General features: G+C 33.2%; 2 protein-coding genes across 2 annotated transcripts; one reads left to right on the top strand and one right to left on the bottom strand.

The window, feature by feature from the left end:
• Nucleotides 1-3,578: 3,578 nt before the first annotated feature.
• LOC142643392 (uncharacterized) lies at nt 3,579-5,771 on the bottom strand. The gene has a single exon (XM_075818005.1). The coding sequence runs from the start codon at nt 5,571-5,573 to the stop codon at nt 3,843-3,845; it is 1,731 nt and encodes a 576-aa protein (XP_075674120.1). The 5' UTR covers nt 5,574-5,771; the 3' UTR covers nt 3,579-3,842.
• Nucleotides 5,772-13,622: 7,851 nt separating this feature from the next.
• Nucleotides 13,623-16,316, top strand: LOC142642644 (RING-H2 finger protein ATL43). Its single transcript, XM_075817042.1, has one exon. The coding sequence runs from the start codon at nt 14,242-14,244 to the stop codon at nt 15,496-15,498; it is 1,257 nt and encodes a 418-aa protein (XP_075673157.1). The 5' UTR covers nt 13,623-14,241; the 3' UTR covers nt 15,499-16,316.
• Nucleotides 16,317-26,727: the final 10,411 nt, after the last annotated feature.

Here is a 26,727-nt window from a genome sequence, read left to right as displayed (position 1 = left end):
CATATCAGATATCTTTCTTTTTATTCCGTTTCTTTTTTCTTTTTTCTTTTTTGAGAAACATGTTTATACTTTCAGAAATCAAATTGATAACAGGAGACTTGTTGCATTTTCTCAGTTCTCAGTTCTCAGTTCTCACCTAAATCTAACAGTCTAACTCAATCATCTGGGTCAACTCCAATCATGTAGTTAAACCTTTCATCATAAATTCATTATATAAAGTATCCATGATCTCGATCAACTCCAATCATGTAGGTAACCTGTCATCATAAATTCATTGTATAAAGTGTCCATGATGAGGGACAACAATGACCCATCATCCAAAAGCATCTCAGCTAGTCCTACTTCAATTTTACAGGCTTTTCAACTTATCCATTTAGACGCAAACTTCCATTTGCACCATCAATTCTACGACTCTCTTGCTCTTGCCCCACACATAACTTATCGCACATGTATATCTGATGTGAATTTCAGTTCTCTCTATATAAACTGACAAAAAGAGTTTTAAATAACTGATATGATGTATGTCCCTGTGATGATGGTCCATTGTGAAATTTACCATCATGAGAAGACAGCATGAGAAAACATAACATTGGAATCCTATTTCAGTCTAGAGTCCAATTATTGTCAACCTTATTAGATGGAAAACTTAAAAATAACAACAAAAACTAAGAAAAAAGAGAGGAAAAAAAAATATTTGACAGATGTCATTCACTTAAGAAACATGATTAGTACAGATGACAATTGCCTGAGAATCTATAAACCGAGATTTAAGATAGCATAAAACTTAGGTATAGTTTCTTAGATGCAGTACATTACATTTTCCAATTAAATTCAATGTAAAGAAAAGTGTTTATGTTTCATTGGTCAGTGTAAGCATATGTTTGAATTTGATTAGAAAACCAAATGTACTGTAAATAAGAAAGTGTACCTAAGTTTTGCCCCTTCAGATATATTATAACTTCAAGAATGGACAAGATATAAAATCTACAATACATGGATAGGAAAGAAAATAAGGATCTATTAACAAGCACTAATTTTACATTTTATTTTTTGGATGAAATAAGTAGTTTTTTAAGAACAACAACCTAATACCCAAAAAAAAAAAAAAAAAAAAGCAGTAGTAAACAAACTCATACAATGAACAAGCAACTACAACAGCTGCAGACCTCCTTAACCAGTCAAAGAGCATGTCAACCTTAATGGAAAACAGAGCACCTAAGCAGAGATGTCTAACCTCCACCAGACTGACCTTTAGTTGGTAAGGTTTGCTACCATTTCCTCTTAATTTCATTTGAGGACTAAGAAAATGAAATCCCTCACAGGTTGCAAAGAACTCTGTTTTGCAAAGAGTTCAGAGCCCTTATACAGACATTTATTCAAGAATTTGTGTCTCAGCTAACGGACTGAATTATACTTTCTACTAACTTGATCATTCCATTATATACTCTAGCAAGCACTAGTTGAACTAAAGGAACAAACAGCTCCTGCAGATCACACAAAACATCACCCTTGTAGCCTCAACTGATAAGCCTATCTAGAGTAGTTAAGTGTTCCTTTCGGCCAATCTACACCACTGTACTATCTTTTTTTTTCTAATTGCATTCCAAGTATCTCAAAAAGTTAAATTTCATATTTTGAATAAAGCAACTCAAAAGTGTCATTTTCATCCAACGCTAACTGATGAACTAAGAAGTTTAGCAAAAAAAGATGAACTATGATCTGAATGCCAACTAAAGCCTCTGATCTGATTGGCATCCAGTTCATTCGCCCTTCATGAATAACACTTGACACTCTAGCATGCAAACTGCTTCCAACATTATATATAGCTCTAGAACCAAACTAACAAAGCTCCATCTGAGTGCCAGTTATCATGCCACGAATAAAATCCCTTATACCAATTGTAATTCAGTATGGCAGCCTTATTCGCCTCACATATGCTCCTCAATCCCAGACCACCTCCCCATTAGGAACACAAACTAGCTCCCATGCCAACTTGATCCCAGCTGCTAACTCATCAGTTCCCTTCCGCAGGATAGCACCAGGATTACAATTTAACAGGAAGTTCTATGCCTTCATGCTACACGAAATAGACCCTTCAAATTTCCCAATAAGTCCAACCCCAAGATCTAGCAATTGAGCAATGTGATTTCATATTATCCAGTTCATCCCTGCCTTTCTTGCACATAAAACACAAGCAAGTGACAGATGACTACTCTTGAAAAAAAATTACAAAGCAAATAACCCTCCCTTAAGCTACTTTTGGTCCAAAATACACTACCTTAGAAGGAATACTACATGCCAAATACATTTGCCAATAAAAGATATACCCTTAATCCACATCTCATAGAAATTTAATATCCAACTACTAGTACTTCACTCAAGAACTCAGTACATATCATCTTCACCTTTCAGGCAGCATGTAAACCATTCATATAAAGCATTGAAAAGATAATCCCTGTAACGAGTGTATATATTATCACACAAGATAATTGTATAAATTCTACCATCCAATGACCTATATAGGAGAACTCAGCAAAGCTAAGTTACCTACGTTTCAATGCATTAAGTAATCTCATTACATCTCAAGGAAGAATTCTACAGAAGGTATAATAAATAAAAGGGAAGAGCTATTTTGGTCCCTATACTTTACCAAAAGTTTGTTTTTGTCCCGAAACTTTAAAATGTTCTTTTTTCATCCTTAAACTTTGTAACCAGTTTTTTTAATAGTTTAGAGACAAAAATAGGGATGAAAAAAAAAAAAAATTATTCAATAGGTTAGGGATGAAAAAGTAAAACATTTTCAATAATTTAGGGACGAAATACGAACTTTTCAATAGTTTAGGGACAAGAGACGAACTTCTTAATGGTTAAGGGATGAAAAACAAACTTTTGGTAAAATTTAGGGACCTAAATATTATTTTACCCTAAGTAAAACAAGAAAAACCAAGGAACAGGGAACATGCACATATCAGCAGTACAAAGATAATAAAAGTGTAGACCAGCTAAAAACACATGTTTAAGCTTCTCAGACTTTTGAGGCATGATTTTCCTACTTAAGATATTCCAATCAAAGAGAGCAAAATGCATGCTTAAAAAAATAAATCATATACGCATATTTCAAAACAAAATGATAGTATATAGAGGAATCTTGATATTGAATTAGCCTACTATTATAAGGATGGGCAAAAGGGTTTTACACAGGACATTGAACGAAGAAAAAAAAATGCTGCTATATAATACAGATCATGTTTTAATGAAAGAGACAACTGATGACCTATCCTCTATAAAATAGGGCTCTCCTAATCAAGGGTCGGGTTGCTCATAACATACCAATTAAAAAGACATCCAAAAGGTAGAAAGATATCAGAAAAAAATCCAGTAGTTTTTTTACATAGGTAGATAGTGGGGGAGGGGATGGTGGAGTTCGAACCACAAACATGGAGCACACAAGGGAGGCCATTACAACTAGACTATCACTTGAACCCAAAATTAAAAAAAGATCCAATCATAAGTGAATATCATGCAAATTCTCAATATCAATGAAAAATTTAAATATCCATCTTTAAGGCATCGGCATTAATTCAATGTAACATTGGATTTCCACTTGATGAACAAATGAAAAAATAAACTTCAATGGTCTGAAGACAACAGAAACCAGGCAATAAAAACTAAGCAAAAGATGGCAGAATCTTCAAGGGTAGGAGTATGACAACCAAACATATGAGAAGTTTGTTCCAAGAAAACAAAAACCTACAGCATAAAAACTACCTTTTTTTTCATTTCCCCTTTTTTTTCCTTTTGTCTAGGAGCAGCATATAATAAGTAGAATGAGATTTCAACTACTAAGGAGAACGAGATTTCAACTTCTTCACACGTTTGGCAGCAGGAGAAATGCTTTTTTTCCCCTTCCGGACCTTCTTTACAGCAACAGCTCTCTTTCTCACCATCTTTGTTGCAGGAAGCATCTCCCTGATGGGACCTGGAGGTACCCCTTTCTTCAGTGCACTTCCTCTTGGAGTAACAGAGGGAGGAATTCTCACACTTTGTGGAGGTAATGGACTCTGGGGCTTCCACACCAAATTATTCTTCATGGAAAACCTTACTTTCTTTGCACTCTTCTCCCCACTCTTTGCAGTCATTCCGCCTTCAGCATCCCCTTCAGATTTTAGCTCGTGATTTTGGGACTGCTTCCCATCCATACTCTTGGTTCTCTTTCTCTTCTTAGATACAGTACCATTAACTTTAATTTTAGTTAAATCGCGGGCACTAGCAACATCATTTTCCAAACCCGCTTCAGCAGCCACCTTCTCAAACTGCATCTGGAGGTTTGAAATCACAGACTCATTAAATTCTATCAAACTTCCATCTGTAACGATTTCATCAACTGAATTGTCACCATTTGCAATAACTACATTCTCATTCTCTACCCCTGAAGGACCATTCTCTATAATCATATCAGAAATCTCATTCTTCTGTTTCTTCTTCTTTTTCGTACTAGTTTTGCCACTCCCACCTGAATCTTTCTTCTTCTTATCCTTATTCTTGCACTTCTTCAACGCCTTATCTTCTTTGGCACACCCATTCACAGCATCGCCACCCATTTTCACCTCAGAAGCAATAGGAACCAAGGTCGGCACTTCATCATCCTCGTCATTTTCAACAATATCAGGAATCGAAACCTCAACCCCGGAAGCCGCAAAATCCTTCTCCAACTTAGAAAACCCCTCATACAATCCAAACAACACCTTCCTATTCCCCTGAAGGCACTCAGCCGAAGAACCCATCTCATAAAACTCCTTCGAAAACCCCATTGTCAACGCAATTGTCCCAAACACCACGAAATCCTCACTCGAATCAACCTCACACTCAGCCCCTCCCCCTCCAACTTTCTTAACCTCCAACAACTTCACACCCATCTTAACCAACACATCAAACACACAACCCTTAATCTTATTACACAAAACCTTATCCCCCGACTTCCCCATAACCGAAACAAAAGGCTTCAACAAAACCCCAACAACCTCGGCCCTCACGGGAAGAAAACCCTGAAACTCCTCCAAAAACACAGACACAACATGGTAATTAACCCCATTGCCCCTAAACTTATCATTAGCATAAACAGTGTTCTCCAACAACAAATCCACGAATTTCAAACAAACACCCAAATCCCACTTCTGGGTTTTCAACAAAACAAACGAATAATGCAAGAACCTCCGAATCAAGAGATAAAACTTGTCTAACCTCAACGCATCGATACCGGGCCATTCGCGGCGAATGGTGAGGAGAAAACAAGCGAAGTAGCGGAAGGAAAGCGGGAGCGGGAGGCGGAGGAGGAGAGAGGAGAGTCTGTCGATGAGTTGGGACTGGAACAAGTGATTGTCAGCATGCCAAACGCAGTAGAAGAGGCCTTTCCAGAGCTTCTTGAGGTCTTCTTCGGAGAGACTTTGCTGGGAAGGAAGCCACGTTTTGAGGAGGAGACGGAGAGCTTTGTTTCGGGCTGTTTGGTTGCAGTTTGCTAGCTGTTTTATCAGTGAAGACATCTCTACTTCTGGGTCTGATTCTTCTGAACCCATTGAAAGAGAGAGAGACAGTGACAGTGATTTTTTTTGGGTTGGGACTGTGGGAATTGGAAAATTGTTAGCAGAAGAAGAAAAGGGTAGTTGGTGTGAGGATTGTAAGGTGTAAAAGGTGGGATTTTTTTTTTGCGGGCTTGGGGGGAGTTTTTCAGAAGATACAAGTATACAACACACACAGGTGAAAACCCTAGGCTGTGTTTGGTTTCGAAAATAGATATTCCCAATACAACCCTAAAAACTAAAATTTTTTAAATGCTCAAATTTTTTTTTTGTCCCCAAATTTTTCTAAAATTTCGGTTTTTGCTGCCCCTAAACTTTTAAAATGTTTATTTTTTATTCCTAAACTTTACAAAACGTTTTATTTTATTTATTTAAGAATACCGATGTGGTATCAGACTTGAACAAAGTTGAACCCATTGCATGATATCATCATTGGCACGCATGGAAAATATATATACTCGTCCTCGGACTTCAACAAATATCCCTAAAATATCCCCTGACCAATTAATAATTGTTTGAGTTTTCTTCCCTCAATTATCCCCTCTCAAAAAAAAAAAAAACAAATGTCCCTAAAATAGGGTAAGGGGATACTTGAGGGAAGAAAACTCAAACAATGATTTATTGGTTTTATTTCTAAGCCCTCACTCAATTGAACCTACAAAACTTAAACAAACTCAATTTTGTTAAAGCCAAAATATTGTTTTTCTCTCTAAAATTTTCTAAATGTTCGATTTTCATCTCTAATCTTTGAAATGTCTGCTTTTCATCCTTAAATTTTGCAAAACATTTTACTTTATGTCTATTAATTTATATCTTACGTAGCCTAACGAGATGTTGATAAACTATCTAAACAAGACAATTTTCTTTTAAACAAGTTGAACACATGGCATGAAATCAATTGCACGTGAAAAAACTATCACTGAGACAAAATTGATTTCTGTGATAGTTTGTATTTTTGTTGAAGTCCATGAAATCAATTAAGTGTATTTTTGTGTTCTATTTCTTAGCCCTAACTCAGCCGATTAGGGATATTTGTTGAAGTCCAAGGGAGACATTGAGAGGTAATTTTATCTCAGTGATATTTTTTCCATGTGTGCCAATGATTTCATGCCATATGTTCAATTTTTTTAAAAGAAAATGGTATGGTCCAACTGTTCAAGTCAAATACCATATTAGCATTTTGTTAAGACACATAAGATATAAACTAACATATATATACAAAAAGAATATAAAGTATTACATTTTGTAATGTTTAGAGACGAAAAACAAGCTCTTAAAATTTATGGGTGAAAAACTAAAGTTTTTAATAAAATTTAGGCATGAAAACAATATTTTATCTTTTTTTATATTTTAAGTAAATAATTCTTTGATAGAAAAATTATAAAAAAAATTATAAAGGTGCCTATTCAAGTACACTGGTATATACAAATAGCAAACCCGTGAAATCCAAACGGGTCGATTTCACCCGCGGAATTTTGTTGTTTTGAACAATATTATCTTTATAATCCGTTGGGTGAAATCCACCCCAACTGCTTTTCATTATCTTTATAATAGAAACGGATAATTTTTTAATGAAGTTAAAAAATTAAGCTATGACTTTTCAATGATAATTTTTTAATGTTGGACTTTTCAATTGAGCTATGACTTCAAGTTTTAGCTTAGATAATAATCCATGGGATTGAGGCAACAACTAGATATACAATATGCATCCAATGTGACTTTATAATTTGAAATATACTTTTATAGCTACAATTTCAAGAATTTTACTAGGATTTTGTTTGGCAAAGACTTGGTTGTAATTTTATAACTTTTTTTATTTTTTATTTATTTTTTAGTGTTATTACTTGTATAACGTTGCTAGTTTTTGTTAGAAACAATTTAATTAGTAATTTAGACAGATCTAGTTTTCAATTAACATAATTATTTTATGATTTTTAAACTTAATTTTTTATTTAATCCTAAAATCCAAGTGACAACTCACTAGTTAAACGAATGACCTAGAAAAAAAAAAGTTAATTAGTAATTTAGACACATTTTTCTATTTTTTATCCCATAGAAAAAGACCCAATAACCCAATTTCTAGACCAAGTTAACATCTAGTCTAGGTTTACTAAAAGCACTCACATCAATGACAGTGAGTGTATAATAGAATTAGGTGTAAAATTTACATAATTTTATCTAAAAATGACCTATATCAGTCAGTGTACAATTGTGTAAATTTACAAATTAATTTTCATTGATGCTATTTATTTTTCATTTATTCTTTTATTCTTTCTTTTTGTATCCTTATGATGAAAGAAACGAGTATATAATAGTTGTTGTGTGTAAAAAGATAAAAAAAAATTTTAAAAATAAATCAAGAAAAATTGATATTTTATTGAAATATGGTATAAAATAGATAATTTGATATGAGATAATTTTAAAAATAAGTGTGTAAAATATAAAAAATAGGTTCTTATGATAAAATAGATTGCCCCACACCCCACAAGCACTTATACTTGTGGAGTGACCACCGTATCAAAGATGAGTGGTGATATAAAATAGTAATACACAACAGTGAAAGAACTTAAAATAAAGTAATGAAAACATAAAAAAGAAGCAAAGCACTAGTGAAAGCATAGGGAATCCAGAACAGCCACTAGATTTGTTATAGAAAACAAGGAATCTGGAAAAGGTCAATCGTATAAGGATTCAGACACAGAAATTTCAAATTAACTGTGCCATGCTCAATTTTTGCCTCTCGAAGCACCAATCATTTTGCTCTCTCTAATGACACCACACTACAAAAAGAAAGGCCTCCCTATCTAATGAAGCTCACGAAGCTATCACATCCAACTCTGATATATATAGTTCCATAAACCCATACCATAAATCCCTCAGACTGCACTCGAAGGCCAAACTCTCCATTAGACCCGTATACTTTAAATCTATCACTCTACTCCACAGTCATATCTTCATGTACATATGCCACAATCATTTTCCTAACAATATTAAATACCAACAATTTCTTGATGCCTAATCCACCATGGCTAATTGGAGTCAACATATATCCCTGCAGTTAACTAAATGAAACTTTTAAATTCCTTGCCCATGCCAGCCCAAAGAAAATTCCTTTGAATTGTTTTCCATCCAATTTACCACATCAACAAGCAGAGGGAAAAGAGAAAAAATAAATAGATAAATGGAAATACTAGTACCATACTTCTAATAAGTTTCAGCATTACCCCTTTTGATAAGAACATTTTCTTCCAAACAACTAAAGTCTTTTTTGCTTATACTCCAAAATGGGATCCCACAAAGAATGTGCTTTGAAAGTGTTGGACTCAACTCAAGTACTTTTGACTTTTGAGGAAGAGACGAAGCACGAGCACGACATGAGGTTGCTTTCCAAATCCTCTGCATTCTACATCTCCCCTACTAGTAATGTCTCAGATTTACCCAAATTAATATGCAAACCTTCAAAACTTATAAATACTCTGCTAACGAGTATCATTACGGCTTTTGTTTGTGCACGATTTTAAAAAAGTTTTAATACTATTTTCATGAGAAGTATAAAAAGTTGTTAACAAAGTTAGTTATTTTTTTCTTTTCTCATCAAAAGTTTCTTTAAATACATCCTTTTAAACTTTTTTCAACTTATAATAATACACCTTAAGTACCAAATGTTAGTGGGATTGGCCCCATAGAAAATAAGAGTGTCATTGGTAAAAAGATAGTTATGTCCATTGATTAACCCCTTAAGTTTTCAAACAGCAAAAAAACAAGAAAAAAAAAAAACTTCGACCTCAAAATTATAAGGATGATAATACAATTATATTATGATGAAATTAAAAATAAAAATAAAGAATATGTAAATTAATGATTTACAACCCTAACCAACATGTTAATTTAGGGTTACTAATATTGCATTATGTTCTTAGGATAAATCATTAATGAATGGGTACTAGTGTTAGAATTATGATTAACTGTAATAATTAATCATTTTTTAATAACTTAAGTTTTTGAAAAAATTAGTAATTTAACATGGTATCAAAACAAAAGATATCCTAACTTTACTTTACCTCTAATTTAAAATGTTAAAAATCCAACGTGTTGTGCCTCATTTTTAAAGAGAAGTTTGGGTCCACACGTGAAAGTGAGTATTAGAACAATTTACCATTTTCTAATAATTTAAGTTTTTAAGAAAATCAGTAATTTAACAGCTAGATGTTTTGAATATCAAATATAAATTTTTTTGTTTACAAGTTTAGTTGGTTTGTGTTAGTATCAAATTGAGACTTGGTATCAACGTATTAATTTTGGTTGTATATCCAAATTTGCTATAACTTGGTAGGAAAATGGAGAGAGGAACTTTGCTATAAAAGGTGAAGTCCCTTACCCGAGGCTTTTGGGATTATTGTCCCAATCTGACTGTCATAGGATAGGAGTGAATGATTATGACAGAACAACCAAGATGGAGTGACAATAATGGTGAAGTGATTAGTGTTTAAAAACATATGATGGTTCCTTAAATATTGGCTATTTGACTTTGTTAATGGCTACATGACCTTGTCAATGGCTGATTGATATAAACTTTTGTTAATGGCTAATGTGTATATAACGTTGTCAATGACCAATTGACTATATGTCACATGACCATGTTAATGGCTAATGTCTATAGGACTTTGTCAATAGCTAACGGCTATCTGATATGGCCAATGGCTAATAACTGTAAGAACATTCATATTAGTCTCTCTAGAAGTTTAACTAGTCTAATGCAAATGCTCTAAGTGTATTAAGCAAAAGTAAACAAGCAATGAATGTCATGAAAGTGTCCACCAAATGTTTTTACACGTAAATTTATAAATATAAGCTTAAAAACTCAAAATGACTCAATAAAATTTATCATATTTTTTAGTAACACTAAGAATTTATAATAATAATTTTAAATTATTTGAAAGTATTTTAAGTTTATTTAAAAATACTTCGAGCCCATTCTATTTAAATTTCATTTGAAACCATTACCAAACATATAAAACTAATTCAAATTTCTTACAAAAAAAAAAACTTACTATCAATTCAAATATAAATTTTAACCATGTTCTAAAAACTGGTTTTTCATAACTTATTTGAAAATTATAAACGTGATGAACAAATTTATTGCAGCACAATATCAAAAATCAAGTTAAGATATTATTATTAATACAATAGTAACTTTTGTTAGATATTATTATACAGATGTCAAGAACTTTGTAACTTAGCAACATTGATTATTCTCTAATATGAGAAGAATTACTGTTCAAATCTCTCATCCTTTGCTTGTTGTAACAATTATATAAAAAAATTATACAAATAATGGCTAAATTAGTGATTAATTGAATATGTTTTTGAATTAGTTTTTAGGAAAAAAAAAATGTATCAAACGTATATGACAAATGTTTAGATAGAAAGTGTGCTAATTTTTAGGAAAAAATTTTCTCATGTAGTTTTTTTTTTATTAATTTTGTTGAATTGCAATTTTAATCATATTTTTTATTTTTTAAGAATAATGATTATCTAATTAGATTAGAGGTATTTTTGACATTTTTTAAAGTCATAACTAATTTTTTTTAATCTTCCTAATATATAAAGATGATATAATACAATATACATTATAAGAAAAGTTAAAAAAAATTTTGATTCACGATACAATTTGTGTTTTGACAATGATGGTACTATTTGGTTCCAAACTTCTAATTCTATTTTCCAATCTTTAAACATTCATATTCAGTAATGCAAAATTGGTTTTTAGCCAAATTAGTCAACATTGTAACAAAATTTCACAAAAATCCTCCCACACCTAATTGCCTATTACTGTTCAAAATTTTACAAGTACTAGATAGTGCTTGTTTAAATATACACAAGCACCGTAGCATGAGTAAATTTTTTATTTTTTATTTTATTGAGACTCGCACTCTCTCTCTTAGTCTCCTTTTCTGTGTCATCACCTCCTCTCTCATCAGAAGTGGCAGTGCTTTGTATTAGCCAACGTTGTATTTGATGGTTTATTTTTTTTCTTAGGTTGTGTTGGGGCAAAGTGATAAGTACTCATTGGATCAAGCATTGGTGAAATAGTAATAGGCTAAGACCCAAAAGGTACAACAAAGCCCAAACGTGTATTAGCTAGATGCACGTACGGTAGTGGTACGTGAAGTGATTAGTGAAAGGAAGCAAGTGAGAATCGAAACACATGACATGTGATTGCAAGTTGCAACAGTTATAGAAGAACCGACGTTAAAAGATTGTTTTCTCAACAAAAAAAAAAAAAAAAAGACGTTAAAAGATTGTTGGGTTTAACGTTGAAGAGTGGCCTCAACAGTTACAAAGCAGTGAACGAGGGACCCATTGCAAAGTGACAAAAAAAAAAAACAGGAGGCAGTAGGAACCAGAAAATAATTAATAATCTGAGAACTTAAGAGCACTGAACCAAAGCTCATCAAAGCGCAATTTCCAGAAATTAGTAGCTTACTAGTTTCTCATAGCACTGGCATTGAGTACCATTTAAAACAGTAAAAATTTACTGAGTTTGTATTCCTAAAAAAAATTTTAACCTATGAATAGTAAGGTTGTATGCAATCTTACTATTCATAGATTGTAAAGAAAATTTTTTTTTAATTTTGTAGCTGTGTGTGAAGATAAAAAGATAGTGGTAGGAAAGAAATAGATAAGAATACATTTTATTATTTTATTAAGTAGTTTATATTATTTTATTGAGTTGTATGTAAAAATAAAAACTAAGATGTATGGTGAGTTCTAAAATGAGTTGGTAAAATAAATAAAGTACAGTTTCAAGATGCACAATATGTTTTTTTTTTACATCCTCAGATGTTAGTGCTCTTAGATTTAGTAACAAGTTCTTCAATCTTATGCTTATAAGTTTAGGTCCTTGCACTTGTATTTGTGAATATTGTGTAGTATGATGCATTATATATGTATGTTTTTATAGTAATTTGATCGGTATGAATATTCATTTCGATGTAAAATAGCATTTGTAGGATTGTTTCATTTGATATGCCTATGTTCATTACTCAGTAAATTAAGAGCAAACCTACATTTCAATTAAGTCTGTTTAGGTATTAGTCAGCTTAAATTTCTCATTTAACTATTGCATTATTTGAAAAGTCCTATTAAGCTAAGCGTTTTCGAATCCTAAAACCTAGTTCTTTGAGGTCAGATAAGCATTTAGAGTTAGCGTAATATCTTGAGATAACATTAATCCATTCACAATCATCTCTCCATTCACAATCATCTCAAGTAGCCTGCAAAATGTGATAAATTAATATTTAGTCCAAATAGGTTGACTAAATTAATTGAATGGTGGCGGTGTGATGAAAACGGTGCCAGATCTTAGCGACAACGGCAACGATGACTTGGGTTGGTTTGTGTTGTGGTATGGAGGGTTTTTCGTTTTTTATTTTTTCTAATTTGGTTTTTTATTTTTCTGGTTTAATTAATTGTACATATAAAATAAGCACAAAAAAAGGTTATTTTAGATTGTTTTAATGAGATATATCCTAAAAGTGAATATATTGCCAAAGTGGTATATAAAATAAATAAAAAAAACCCTTTTTTATGGATTAAAAACTTAAAATAACAAAATATTAGCTTGAAAGGTGTGTGAATGCTACTCGAGCCAACGAGGTCATAAAATATTAGAAAATTTGAAAATGGACAATAAAAAATAGAAATATAAGGCTTGTTAAATAGTGTTGTTTTAGTAATGTTATTTGTATTTTTTAAAAATATTTAAGAATAAGAAAATATATAAAAATATGTGTAATATTTAAACACTAAAAATTATTATTTAAATAATGATAAATTGCTTATAGTTTTTTTAATTGTTTTTTTTATCATTTTTTTTTTTTTGACAAAATTTTGTACAGAGTACAGACAGTGGGACCAACATTTTGGCTTGTTTGGAACAGTGGGTAGAATGGATCACGTGGTCAGTTATAGCTCTGCCTGTGTTTTTATGGCCAACAGTGAACCATTATTCGCTATTGAAGACCCCCAACCAATGGATCTCTCTCTTTCACTCTCTCTCTCTCTCTCTCCTAATTTGCTCCATCATTCCAAATCAGGTGTATACTGTGTATAGTGTATTGCCCTCTCTATCTACCTATCGATCTTGGCTTATCAGAGATTGAACTTTTAGGCTTTTAGCCATAGACCCCCCTTTTTTTTTCCCCTCTTATTAAAGCTGTTTTCTGATCACCACAAAACACAAAAAGTACCATTAAAAATCATCACCACCTCTTTGCTGATGATGTTTTCGTTCGTTTGTATTGTCTGCATAGCAAGGTTGTCCAAAATATAATATTTTATATCTTTATTCCAAAAATCCTTCTCTCAATAACTACAATAAAATAAAACTCTCTCTCTCTCACAATTCTCGTAGTAGTGGTAGTAGTAGATGTGCCTTTGTCTTGGTCTCCTTTGTATCTTTTCTCCAAAATCCTTTCCCACCCACAGAATCTTCTTTCTTGGTAGAAAAGTTAGGACCTTGTAGAAAGAAAAGGAACCCCATTTTTCGGTCTCTCAATTCAAACTCGAAGCCCCTCCACCCAAGGAAACTATTGCTATTTTAAGCATTCAAAAAAATAAGAATATTTGCTCCAGTAGTGACTCTCAAAACGCAGCGACAAACATGGAGTGTTTCTTCTTCGTTTCCAAGCCTTTGACGCTCGTCGCTCTTTTCCTTATCCTCCTATACGCTCCACCTTCCATGGCGGACGACAATAACAACAACAACAACAACAACAATGTTACAGGTGGTGGTGTTTGGGTTAGAGACATTGCAACCAATTCATCTAGTTCACCTCCACCAATGGAGAGTGAAAACCATGCAAGATCTGTTCCCTTTAGGCCTAGCATGGCGGTGATAATAGTGGTGTTAGCAGCCATATTCTCCGTCGTGTTTCTCGTCCTCCTCTACGCAAAACACTGCACTGGTGACGGCGTTGTGGTTGCCACAGCCACGCCCGCAACGTTCGGGACAGCGAGGAGGAATTCCGGAATCGATCGAGGTGTCGTCGAGTCATTGCCCGTGTTTCGATTCGGGTCTCTCCGAGGCCAAAAGGAAGGCCTCGACTGCGCAGTTTGTCTCAATCGATTCGACTCCAACGAAGTCCTTCGACTCCTCCCGAAATGCAAGCACGCCTTCCATGTCGAATGCGTCGACACATGGCTCGATGCTCATTCGACGTGTCCGCTCTGTCGATACCGTGTCGACCCAGAAGATATTCTCCTCGTCGACCAAAACCCACCTCCAGAGTCTCGCCAAAACAGCACCCATGAGGTCGTTTTGGACGTGAACGTGAACGTGAACCCAATTGGGAACAAACGATTCTCAGGTCGACACTCGTCAGGTGGCGAAAAGGGAATTTTGCGTTCGAATTCTTACGATCCGATGTCGCTTAGGAGATCGCTCGATAGTGCTGGGGTGAGAAAAAAGAGTCAGAGTTTAAGAGCCGTTGGATCCTATGATTACCCAAGAAAAGATGGGCTATTGTCGACGAGCTTAGACAGAGGGAATAGTAGGGTGGAGCACAGGATTATTGTTTCTTCTAACTCGAGTAGGGCCCACGAAAGGTGGAGCGATGCACAGCCGTCAGATCTTCTGTATTTGGGGTCAGAAATGTTAATGAGTGACAGCCGTATATTTTTGTCGACATCGAGATCGAGATCGAGACAGCAGCAGCAACAACAACAACACAGTAATGGTATTGATGGCAATGGTAACGGGTTGCGGAGATGGGATGGTGCTAGTAATGGTGGCAGAAACAACAACACAAACACCATCATCAACAACAACAACACAGTAATGAATGGTCGAAGTGTGTCGGAAATCACAGGCTTCAGCAGGTTCCCAACCAAAGCCAATAGAGCCAATAGCACCCACTAATATTATTATTATTGATCACTGATTAGTGGGGTTGGCTTGGGGTCGATTCCTGCCAGCTGTACGATCGACACATACCTACTTGCAATTCGAGATTGTATTCTAAAATTTAGAATTTGTAGAAAACTCTTTCTAGCTTGATACACAAAAATAACGAGGCTAGGAAGAGATTCTTTCTAAACTAGTTTTGAGAAAGTTTAGTAACATATAACTTTTGGAATAGTTCTGATTTGGTCGACTTTTTCATATTTCGACCAAATTAAAATTACAGCAAAAGTTACTGTATAAATGTGTTATTGCTGCCTCGACAGGACCCACTTTCTCTTTCTGGTTGTACCTTTTGAAAAATGATTTTCGTGCAAGGCTGGCCCAAGCTGCTATGTTAACGTGCATGTGAGGAGGATTTTGGTGTACCAAAGTTCCAGTCGAACAGAAGAAAAAAGAGAAGAAGGCGTGGATGAGACACTGCATTTAGACCAAGGTGATACGGAAATCAATTATTTCTTGACAATTTTGTTTGTCGCTCTTTAAATTTTAGTGCTTTCTTTATCTTTTTTGGTTAATTTGAAATTTCCTCTGCTACTGCCTACTGGTGGGTACGTGTGCATATCTGCTACACATTTTTTTTCTGATGGGCATGTGGTGGGGTTTGTAAATTGTACAAATTTTTGTGTACTCTTCTACTGGATTGTACAAAATGCCGGGGAATAAGGAAATCAGCTAGAGGAGACGACAGGAGTAAATGGAGTTCGATTTCTTCAACTTTGTACTAGCTTTGTATTCATCGAAAAAGAAAAAAGAAGTACTAGCTTTTGGATCTCGGTATTTGTTCAGACTTTATTTAAAATTTTTGATTCATTTCTTTAATCATTCTTTCATGGATAGCTTAAGTGTGTTTTTATTGGGTCCAATGTGGTATCAACAGATCCTTGAGCACCTTTTTAATCTTCAAGTGTAATATTATTTTTTTATTTGATAAATATACACACATGTATAAGGGAAGGGTGATGAGACGAGATAAGAGAATTTTTAATCTTCAAATGTGTATATTATAACCATTTCTCCTCGCCTCGCCTCACATATGATAGATAATTACAGAGAAAAATTCCTTAGCGGTAACCATAATATATATGCTGACTAATAATTTTGAACTTATGACTTATCGTATAAGCCTATTTAGTGGATTTTGGATCTTATTTTTGCATTAAAATGTCTTATGAGATGATCTTTCACAATTCTTTCTCTTTCATAATACATGGATTTTTTGTGTGTTGTGAGAGGGTTGGTCTCATAGATATCCTTTCCTTTCTAAGGGTTCGTTTGGTTGGAGAGGTGGAGAAATAGAAGGATAGAAAATGGTAGAAGGATGGAAAAGTAGAATGATATAAAATATTTTAATTTTTCTCATTTTTGTTTGGTTGAGAGTGAAAAAGTGGAGAGATGGAAAAAGTGAGTTTATATAAATTTACTCATACATTCTTGTTAAAAAAATGATGTTCAATTAAAACATAAAAGTGACAAAAAAAAAAAAAAGCAATCACCCAATTTACTAAAAAATAAAGATCATGTCCCAAAAAAAAATCATGTCTAGTTAAACAAAAAAAAAACACAAAACAACTACCACACCCACAACCTAGAAAAAAAAAAAAAAAAAAAAAAAAAGAACCAACGTCCAGGAAAAAGATTAAAAAAAAAAAGAGGCAACGTGCACTCTCAGCCCAGGAAATCAAAAAATGAAAAAGAAAAAAAAGCAACATGGAGAGGAAAAAAAAAAAAAAAAAGGAAAAAAAAGGGCAACGAGCCTAGCACAAAAAAAAAAAAAAAAGAAGAAAAAGAAAAAAAAGATAGGAATTGGACAAGGGTATTTTTGTCCATTAAGCAGCTTTATTTTCTCCCTTCAATTTTCTCTTCATTTTGAAGAGAAAACTTTTTGGTGGATCAGGGAAAAAAACACATGAGCTCCACCATTTATTTTCTTTCCTCCCAACTCAACCAAACATATTCAAAAAAGTTTTTCATCTATCCTATTTCATCTGCAAACAAACACACTCTAAGACTACCATTGTTTGGTGAAAACTTTTTAAGAGGTCTTCAGCTTCAAGTTTTTGGAAATATAAATTGTTAACACAAGTTTTGATTATGAATCTACACTTTGTAAAGTAACTTGGATATTTTCACACATTTGGATGAGTAATGAAGACAACTTTATCACAATTTTTTTGTGTGCCCAATTTAGTTAGATGGTTTTTCTAAAAATAAAATATAAAAAAGTTAGATGGTAAGTTATAATTTGAATAACATTACTCAATAGATTTACTATTAACAATAATTTTATTATAACTCAATTATAATATACCATTTCATTTTGGCGAAATTACACTATTGGTCTCTGAAGTTTACCTTGTGTGTGCAATTAGTCCCTCAAGTTTGAAGCGAGCACAATTAGTCCCTTAAGTTTTAAAACTGAGTTGCATTAGTCCTTTTACTAACTGCTGTTAACGGTGTTATTTACGTGACTAACGGAATAATAACTTGGCTTTTTTTAAATGATGTGGCATGTTTTTAATTAAAAAATTACAAACTACATTTACACTTGGGAAAAAAATTCACGGGTACCAAATTAAAAAAAAAGGAATTTTTTTTGTGACAAAAGTGATAGAAAAAAAGAAAAGAAAGAACTTTCTATCTGGTGTAAAAACCAAAATCATCTAACTCGTACTGTTCAAAACCCTTAGATCTGAATCATCAAACACATACTGTTCAGCACTAACTTTGATCTCTCTTTCGCTACCTTATGGGAATCCCACATTGCTGATTCCTTCAAGTCAGATTCCAAGGCGCGTGAGGTTGAAGGTTTTACGGTGACGAGATCACCCAGTGGTAGCGGCGATTGGGAGGTCTGTGACTGTGAGAGGGCTTTGATGGGACCTTGGGCCATGGTAGCTCATGGCGGCACACAAATTGCAGAGGTGGCGAGGTCGATTGTTGGGGTCATTGATGGTTGTCAAATAGGAATTTAGAATTTCAAATTTTTTAGGGTTTCAGTCTTTTTTTTTTATAATTAATTTGTGATAGTTATTGTTGGTATAAGTAAGGAACTTTTTTTTAATAATAACCTTTTGTTTATGAATTGTGAATTAATCAATTGATTTTGTTAGTGTAAAATGAGGAGCAGTTGTTGAGTACTGTGTGATTGTTCGTGTTCATGTAGCATGGGATTTGCTACTTTTGTGTTGGTAAATACATATTCGAAGGGCCAGTAAGTGATAATGATAAGTCTTATTGCAAGATAATGAATGCATTTTTTGGGTATTACTTGATTTTTGTGTTTTTAGTTCCTCTGTTTGGCTAACAAGAAAGTCCAAGAAAAGCTTGATAATTTGTTTTTAAAAGATAATCCTTTCAATTTTTTTTTTTTAATTTGGTACCCGTGAATATTTTTTCCCAAGTGTAAATTTAGTTTGTAATTTTTTAAATAAAAACATGTCACATCATTAAAAAAATGTCAAGTTATTGTTCCGTTAACCACGTAAGTAACACCGTTAATGGCAGTTAGTAAAAGGACTACTACAACTCAATTTTAAAACTTAAGGGACTAATTATACTCGTTTCAAACTTGAGGGACCAATTGGGTACCCAGGGTAAATTTCAGGGACTAATAGTGTAGTTTCGCCTTTCATTTTTAAAGGTTGTTAAAAGAATTTGTGAAAAAAAATTCTAACATTAGATTTATTGGATTTTGATAGATCTAATGGTTGTCAATGGTTGTGGAGTTGCTTTTGAAAACTTTCTTAATGTTGTAATGGTTTGAAGACACAGATCCACAGTAGTGTGCATTTAGCATCAGCTTATTTAGTTTTTTGTTTATTATTATTTTTTCTTAAAAAATGTGATAGAGTATGCTTGTATTTTTGAAAATGTGAAAAAATTGAGCTTTTAAAAAACTATATATATATATATATATATATATAAAACTAAAAGCTAGCAAAAATAAACGCATACTAGTAGGTTCTAGGTAGCTTAACTGGTAAAATTTCTAATAGTTGAATAAGATATCTGGAGTTCAATCTCCGCCTACACCAAAAATTGATTAGTGTGTGCTTTGGTTTAATGATAAAATTCTATCATTAAGAGCAGATATTATAAGTTAAAATTCGAAAAAAAAAAAATACTAAAGAGGAATGAGTAAAATACAAGTTTTAGGTCTTGAATGATGGTCTAGAAGAATGAGGGTAAAAAAAAAAAAAAAACTTTTGTTTGGTGGGGACAAAGGGCATAAGTAGTCCTCTCATGGCAAAAAGATTGGCTTGAAACACTATGGTGCCCGTCTATCGTTAGTATTTTCCTCCTAGGTTGTGTCAAGTCTAGCCTTGTCCGACGAAAAGCAAATTTACATTTTGTTTTCTTTTGTTTTAATTCAAGTGTGCTGTGTCCTTGGGATGGAATCCGAACTCCCCTTATAGGGAAAGCTAAAAATGTTGCCCCCAAAAAAAAAAAACAGAAAAAAGTTCATCATGTTTTCAAGACTTTAACGGGAAACAAAACTATTGGAAAACTATTGATAAGTACTCTCAAAAGTCAAAACTAATAGCCTATCTTTCCTATAAGGAGGTATGGATTGAAATCAAATACAGTATTTATGCAATTGTAACGGAGGGTTGAGATTGAAAGCTGGAAAAAACAACTTTTAATCTCAACCATTAAATAAAAAAAATATTAAAATAAAGTAAAAAGTTAAAGTTAAAAATGTAAATTTTTTTTGTGAATGAATGGAGTTAATTGCAGTGGCATATAATGATTCTACCTTCAGAGAATCAGAGATCATTTAACTTTCTTTGTTCTGCTCCGTGAAATTTTACCATCTTACCTCCATAACTATTCCGCACATCAAATTTGGTCCTACTTTGACCTGTTGCTTGCTGTCTCCCTCTACCAACGCTATAAAATTAAACACCAATGGTTGTTCTATGTATATTCCTGGTCAAATTTGGGTCAGCATGGTGGCATACTTAGGGAGCAAGATGTAGTAAATGGGTTTAGAGGCTTCTCGCTCAAATTAGGTTGGACTAATATTGCTAATGTACAAGTTTAGGGTCTCAGATATGGTTTAATGATAACTTGGAATAAAGGCTTTAAGAGGGTTTTAATTAGTTATAGACACCTCTTTTTTTTTTTTATCGACCAATGATCAGAGTTCCTGGTTGGCTGGTTCCAATGACGAAGAGCTCCAGCGACATCCAATAGGAATGCAACTTGATGCTAAGCCCAAAAGCCCATTTCTTAGAATTCCTACCCAAAGTAGCGCTCATAATGGGGTTGGCTTACACTGCTTATAAATACAGATCATTTATCCCACCTTTTATATTCCATTTTGTACTTTAATCATAGTATGCCATGTGATAATTGATTTTATTTATTTGTTTATTTATTTTCATTTTAAACTTTAATTATTTTATAAGAAAAAGTTAAATAAATACATGATAAATTGTGCTTAGTGAGCATAAAATGGAACACAAAAGTGAGAGAGAATATTAGTATTGGTCACTTATAAACAAAAGCTCTAAAATCACTCCAATTATCATAACCATGAATCATCCACCAACCCTTTTTTCCAAATATATTGAATTGAAGTTTATCAACAAAAAAAAAAAAAAAAAAAAATCGAACGGTGATAATATATATATATATATATATATATATTTTTTTTTTTTTTTTATGAACGTGATAGTAAATAAATATGGATATAAATAAAATTTCCAAGAGTATTGTTTAATTAGCCAATTTCTGGATGGAGGATTTGGTTTAGTGAGCATTCTTCAGTTGTTTGAATTAGCCCCATTCTGCCTATTGTGGATTTTATCAATTTAGTTTTTGTCACCAATTTTTTCAGACTCTCCGATACTATATCCAATTGATTAAGCCAACACCAATTATTCAATCCCAAGTATTCAATTCTAGGACTACCGTCACTACCCAATACAAAAGCGCTTGAGTGAACCCAAATGTACAATCTCATTAAGCTTAATCTTGCTGGAAAAGAAATCTAATTCAGAAACAAACTCATTGGCGTAGATGATGAGTCAGTAGGTAAGTCTCAAAATTGAAACAATGAGTATATGTTTTTTTTTTTTTTGGAGAGAAAACAATGAGTATATGTTAAATGTATACATGAAAACAGGAATAGAGCTAGAAATTAGAGTCAAAGGGGGCGGCTTTGCTGCTGGTTGTGTGCAGTGATTTCGGCTTCTAACTTTGTTGCTGCTTAGCTGTTGGCTGTTTAAATGGTCAAATTATTTGTTTTGGGTAAAATTAGTTGACTAGGCTTAATTTTGTTTTGTTTTACTATTGGTAATTTTGTTGTTGGACTAATTTTCTTGGGCTTGTAGATTTTGTTTTAGATTTAGTTTTTAAAATGAGGAAAATGCTAGAGTCACAAACTTTTTTACAAATTGCTGATGTGATGAGTGATTAAAAATAAGCAAAAAATAATGTAAGTGGAAGGCCTCAATGCGAACCAATAATAATTTGCTATCTTAACAGTTTGTAAAAATGTTGTTGAAAAAGTTGTGACTATAACAATACTTTTAAAAGAATCAATGATATTAATAAGGAGGTAAAAATGTAATTTTATAAAATAAAATTGCTAAAATTAATACCCACATATATAATAATATTTTTTTAAAAAAAAAATTTGGGAGACCATTGCCCCCAAGTGAAACCATGGCTCTGTCCATGCGTGAAAATTGAAGTCAAGGACTTATGATGCTGAAGAGCTAATTCACATCAGTCAATAATGCTACCAACTTTCCTAAAGCATAACCAAAATAAAATAGGTACAGCTTCACTATAGTCTATATCCTCATTGCTGGATATGACTACCTAGTCTGATCTAGAGCTCCAACTTCATCCAAACCAGATGATCCTTGCCATAAGGAAACTAAAGAATAAGGGTGCACCTGTTTCGAAAGCTTTAATTCATCGCGATACCGATATTTAGGTTTCATCTAAACACAACCACATGAATTTGTGCCTTCTGTTTCTTAAACAAAAATAATGCTATTAATTATTGTTTAATTACAAATGTATGTATATAATTTCTTAATGGGCTGAGTATTTTGTACTTAATATTTGTACTAGATTCTCAAAAAAAAAAAAAAAAGCTTAATATTTGTACTTAGTCCAAGATATTATGATTTTGAATTATAATTTGCGTAATCTGTAATGGTTATGTATCCACTTGTTGTGCGACCAATATATCATCGTATTTAAATGACACTTCTGAAGATTGAATATCTACCTATTGTAGGATAAATTATTCTTAATTTTTTTTATTGACACACCAAGTAATTTGTTGCACAATTTATTAAATGGCAAATATATATTTTAAAATTAACGGTAAATTCCACTAACATATTCTGAGGTTTGGGCAAATACCAACCAGATCCAAGATATTTAATCCCTAACCCCGTTACCCTCTGTTAATGTATCTATCTTTCACTGTGACCCTCTCCTCCTATGTTCCCCTTCTCTCCTCTTTTCAATCATCTCAATCTCTAACCTTAGATCAGCCATTGCCATTGCTACAACAAATTGACAACCCAATTTTACCCACCTAAATCCTTAAACAAAAACCCAAATCCATAAATCTCAGAGCAAACCCACCACCACCCTTACTGCAAATCCATCTTATATCAGAACCCATTACCACCACACCACCAAAAACCACCATTGGCCACAAAACTCAGCCAAATCCATAGCAACAAAATCTAAACCATCCAACAAACCCAAATTCCAAAAATCCATAACAAACCCATCGCCACATTAAAATCCACCACCACCTCATTGCAAATCCACCCCCATTTTCCCTCTCTAACCTTAGATTTGGTGATACCACCACCAGCCATAAAACCCAGCCAAACCATAGCATCAAAACCCAAATTCAAAAAACCTATAACAAACCACTACCCCATCGGAACCCATAACCATCTCCACTACAAATCCACCCCAAATTGAAACCTAACACCATTGCCTAAAACCACCGCCGGCCACAACCCAAAGAAAAAAAAAAGTCAAAAACACACAACAAACCAACCACATGTTAGAGCCCACCACCACCAAAAAACCAACAACAAACCAAAACCAACCACTAGAGACGCACTACCACCACAAAAACAACCACCCAAACCACAACTCATAGTCACCAAACCTACGCACCACTGAGAATAAGAGAGGCATGGACGAGAGAGAGAAACAGAGGATTGAGAGGGAGGAGAGTGGGTCGGTTTGGAGAGAGAGAGAGAGAGAGAGGGGAAAAAGAAAGAAAAGAGTAATGGAGGGTTAGCGGTGTTAGGGTTTATTTTGTCTTTAAGGACCAAACTAGTCACTTTTGAAATATCTTGAACCAAACTATCATTAACCAAAACTTCAAGGGTGTTTATTGGAATTTACCCTAAAATTAATTATGTGAAAAATACAATTAGACTCGTAACTTGATTGACCCAACTATGTAATTTCTAACATGTTGAAAATGACTCATTTGACCCAAACTCGATTGACTTAACCCTAACTCGAACCTGGTCACGTCTACAATCCCAAGAGTCAATATTGGCTCTTGAACCGTAACAACCAACTGATTTATTTATTAATTAATTAATTAATTATATTATTATTATTATTATTATTGGTTCTTGAGCGCATATTCCCAAATTTATGTTAGAATAGGCAATGACAATCCAACAACCATAATCATGTCAGTTTATAACTTCTTTTAATTTTAATTAAAGCATTAGTCTTCTAAGAGTTTCTTACAAAAATAAAATTTCTAAGAATTTCTCTCAAATTCTTTTAAGAGCCAAGAAGGCATTTACAAACATTAACACGACACTGTTAAGCTTAAGCGGAGGAGTGTACCCAGCTAAAATCTTCCCACTTTCTTCCCTTAATTTCAAATCGTTGTGTGCTAGTGAAGGGTTAAACTTTTGCAAATATGTAATATGATCGATGTTGTTTCTTGAATTCTGAAAACCAAACGGTATTCCTTTTTACTTTATCCTCTCTGCTCAAAGTGAGCTATGTCTATGACAATCCAACAACCATATGACAAGTTAGTAGTTTAAAGCTTTTAGAGTTTCAAGACCTAGAAAGTGAAATTGCATTTTCAAACAAAATGACATTATTACATCTATAATATTTTCAAAGTACATATTTTTATAAGTTTTAATTGTACTCCTCATTAAAATTACCTATTTTTTATCCACCAGTAACAATATTACATTTAGAATTTGTTGTCAAACTAGACAAATATGATGAGTGCCTTCTTTATTGATGTGGACTTAAGAGTCACTGACTGACTGATACATGGAATGAGACACAGTTAGCCGAACGAGACTTCAATAAAAATTTTAAATGTATAGTAGAAACTAGGAAGGGAAGAGCCAAAAACTCAAAGTAAGAAATTGATGCAGGACAATCCAAATAATAACACGAATGTGAGACGTCTGGTACATCTCTCAAAGCAACGTGTACACGGGTTTCGGTGCCTTTTTTGCCGCGTGCTCTTTTCCCTTCATCTTCTTAGTTTCATTATATTTAGTAATATAAATACAAACCCACCTCAAATTTTGATTTTTTGTACATTTTTTTGGGGCCTTGATCGTGGCTCTTTTTCTAGAACCCGATCATAGAGCTATAGCTACAGCTCAATGGATTTGTTGCACAGAATGAAGAGAGCTTTGGTTGCTATATCTACACGAATCAATCCTCGTAAATCTGGTTAGTTTTTGCTTTTATTCAACAAGAAGTTTGCCTTAACATGCTCTCTCACACAAACTTTTCACTACCTCTCATATTTTTTCAGTGATCTTTTCAGTGTCCAGAGACTGTTGTTAATTCATATATTGTGATTTCTGATTGTGCATTAAATAACAAAAAAAAAAAAATATATATATATATATTTTATATGTTTCAGTTTCTTGTTTTGTTGGGAAAACTATTTCATTCTTTACCGGTAGTCAGTTTTGATGACATTGTTGTACTAAGAAACATGCATGAATGTGATCAAGTTTAAAATGAATGTGATTAAGCATGAAGTGAGTATTTATGTCACATCATTTATATTACGTATCAAAAATAAAGTCTTAATCTATTTATTTCACTTAAAAGATAGTAATTACAATAGGAGAAATTTATTGTTTTTCATGGCCAATAGATTTGATATGTAAAATTGTTGACAAGCAGGTGGTGGTGTAGGCCGAGGTGGTAGCACTAGTACAAGTGATTATGGTTTGTTGAAGCTAAGAGATGATGTACAGATGTGTGGTTACAAAGATGTGCAAGTTATGTGGAATATATTAAGCGGATCACAGATAGATCAGCAGATGGCTAATGCCGCAGCAGCAGTTGAAAGTGAAACCACAGTGGCTCAACCTCTCAAACGCAACAAGAAACGTAGACCCCTTTGGAAATTGTTCTTTTGGACTAACCATAGGGGCACATCCTCTTTGTTTAGTTAAATTATACTAGTAATTTGGTAGGAGAGACCTTAGTTTAGAAACATTTTGTGGCATGATTATCTACCAACGGGTATATATATATATATATATTGTATGTTGCTACGTACATTTCTTCCTGTAAATATCAAATATATATCTATATATATATATATATATATATATATTTCATAGTTCCTCTCTTTCTTCCAAAGTAAATATATTGTGCAAGTAATTTGTTCCCCATGAAATTTTTGAAGCAATGAAGAGGAGATCAAGAGAGAGGGGAGAGAAGGGGATTGGGAAATGTTATCCATTTTCATTGTTCGAATGTAATATAAAATTACACTAGACTTGTTAGTCCAAAGTGGATATTAATATGATGATTTAGAAAAACTAATGATGAGTATAGCTTGCATAAATTGAGCAGGCAAATTATCCAACCAAACACAAACATCAGCATTTTCCAATAACACCATGTACAACACATTGCTTTATTTGAAACAAAACTAAATTCCCAATGACAAAGACCAGGTGGCACTGAAACAAAGCAAGAAGATCTCAAATATTATCAAAATGGTAGAAGACTAGTAGTTTGTTTGTTTTTTTTTTTTTTTGATAAACAGACTAGTAGTTTGTTTGTTTGTTTGTTTTTTTTGTTTTGTTTTTTCTCCAAAATCCAAGGGGCTATAAGTAAATTCACCTATACCTTATAATTTTTTATACTATATTTAATGAGAAATTT

The sequence above is a fragment of the Castanea sativa genome, chromosome 7 (assembly GCF_040712315.1).
Source record: "Castanea sativa cultivar Marrone di Chiusa Pesio chromosome 7, ASM4071231v1".
In the NCBI taxonomy this organism is placed as follows: Eukaryota; Viridiplantae; Streptophyta; class Magnoliopsida; order Fagales; family Fagaceae; genus Castanea; species Castanea sativa.
The sequence above is the reverse complement of the archived record's forward strand: the minus strand, read 5'-3'. Positions and strand labels throughout refer to the sequence as shown.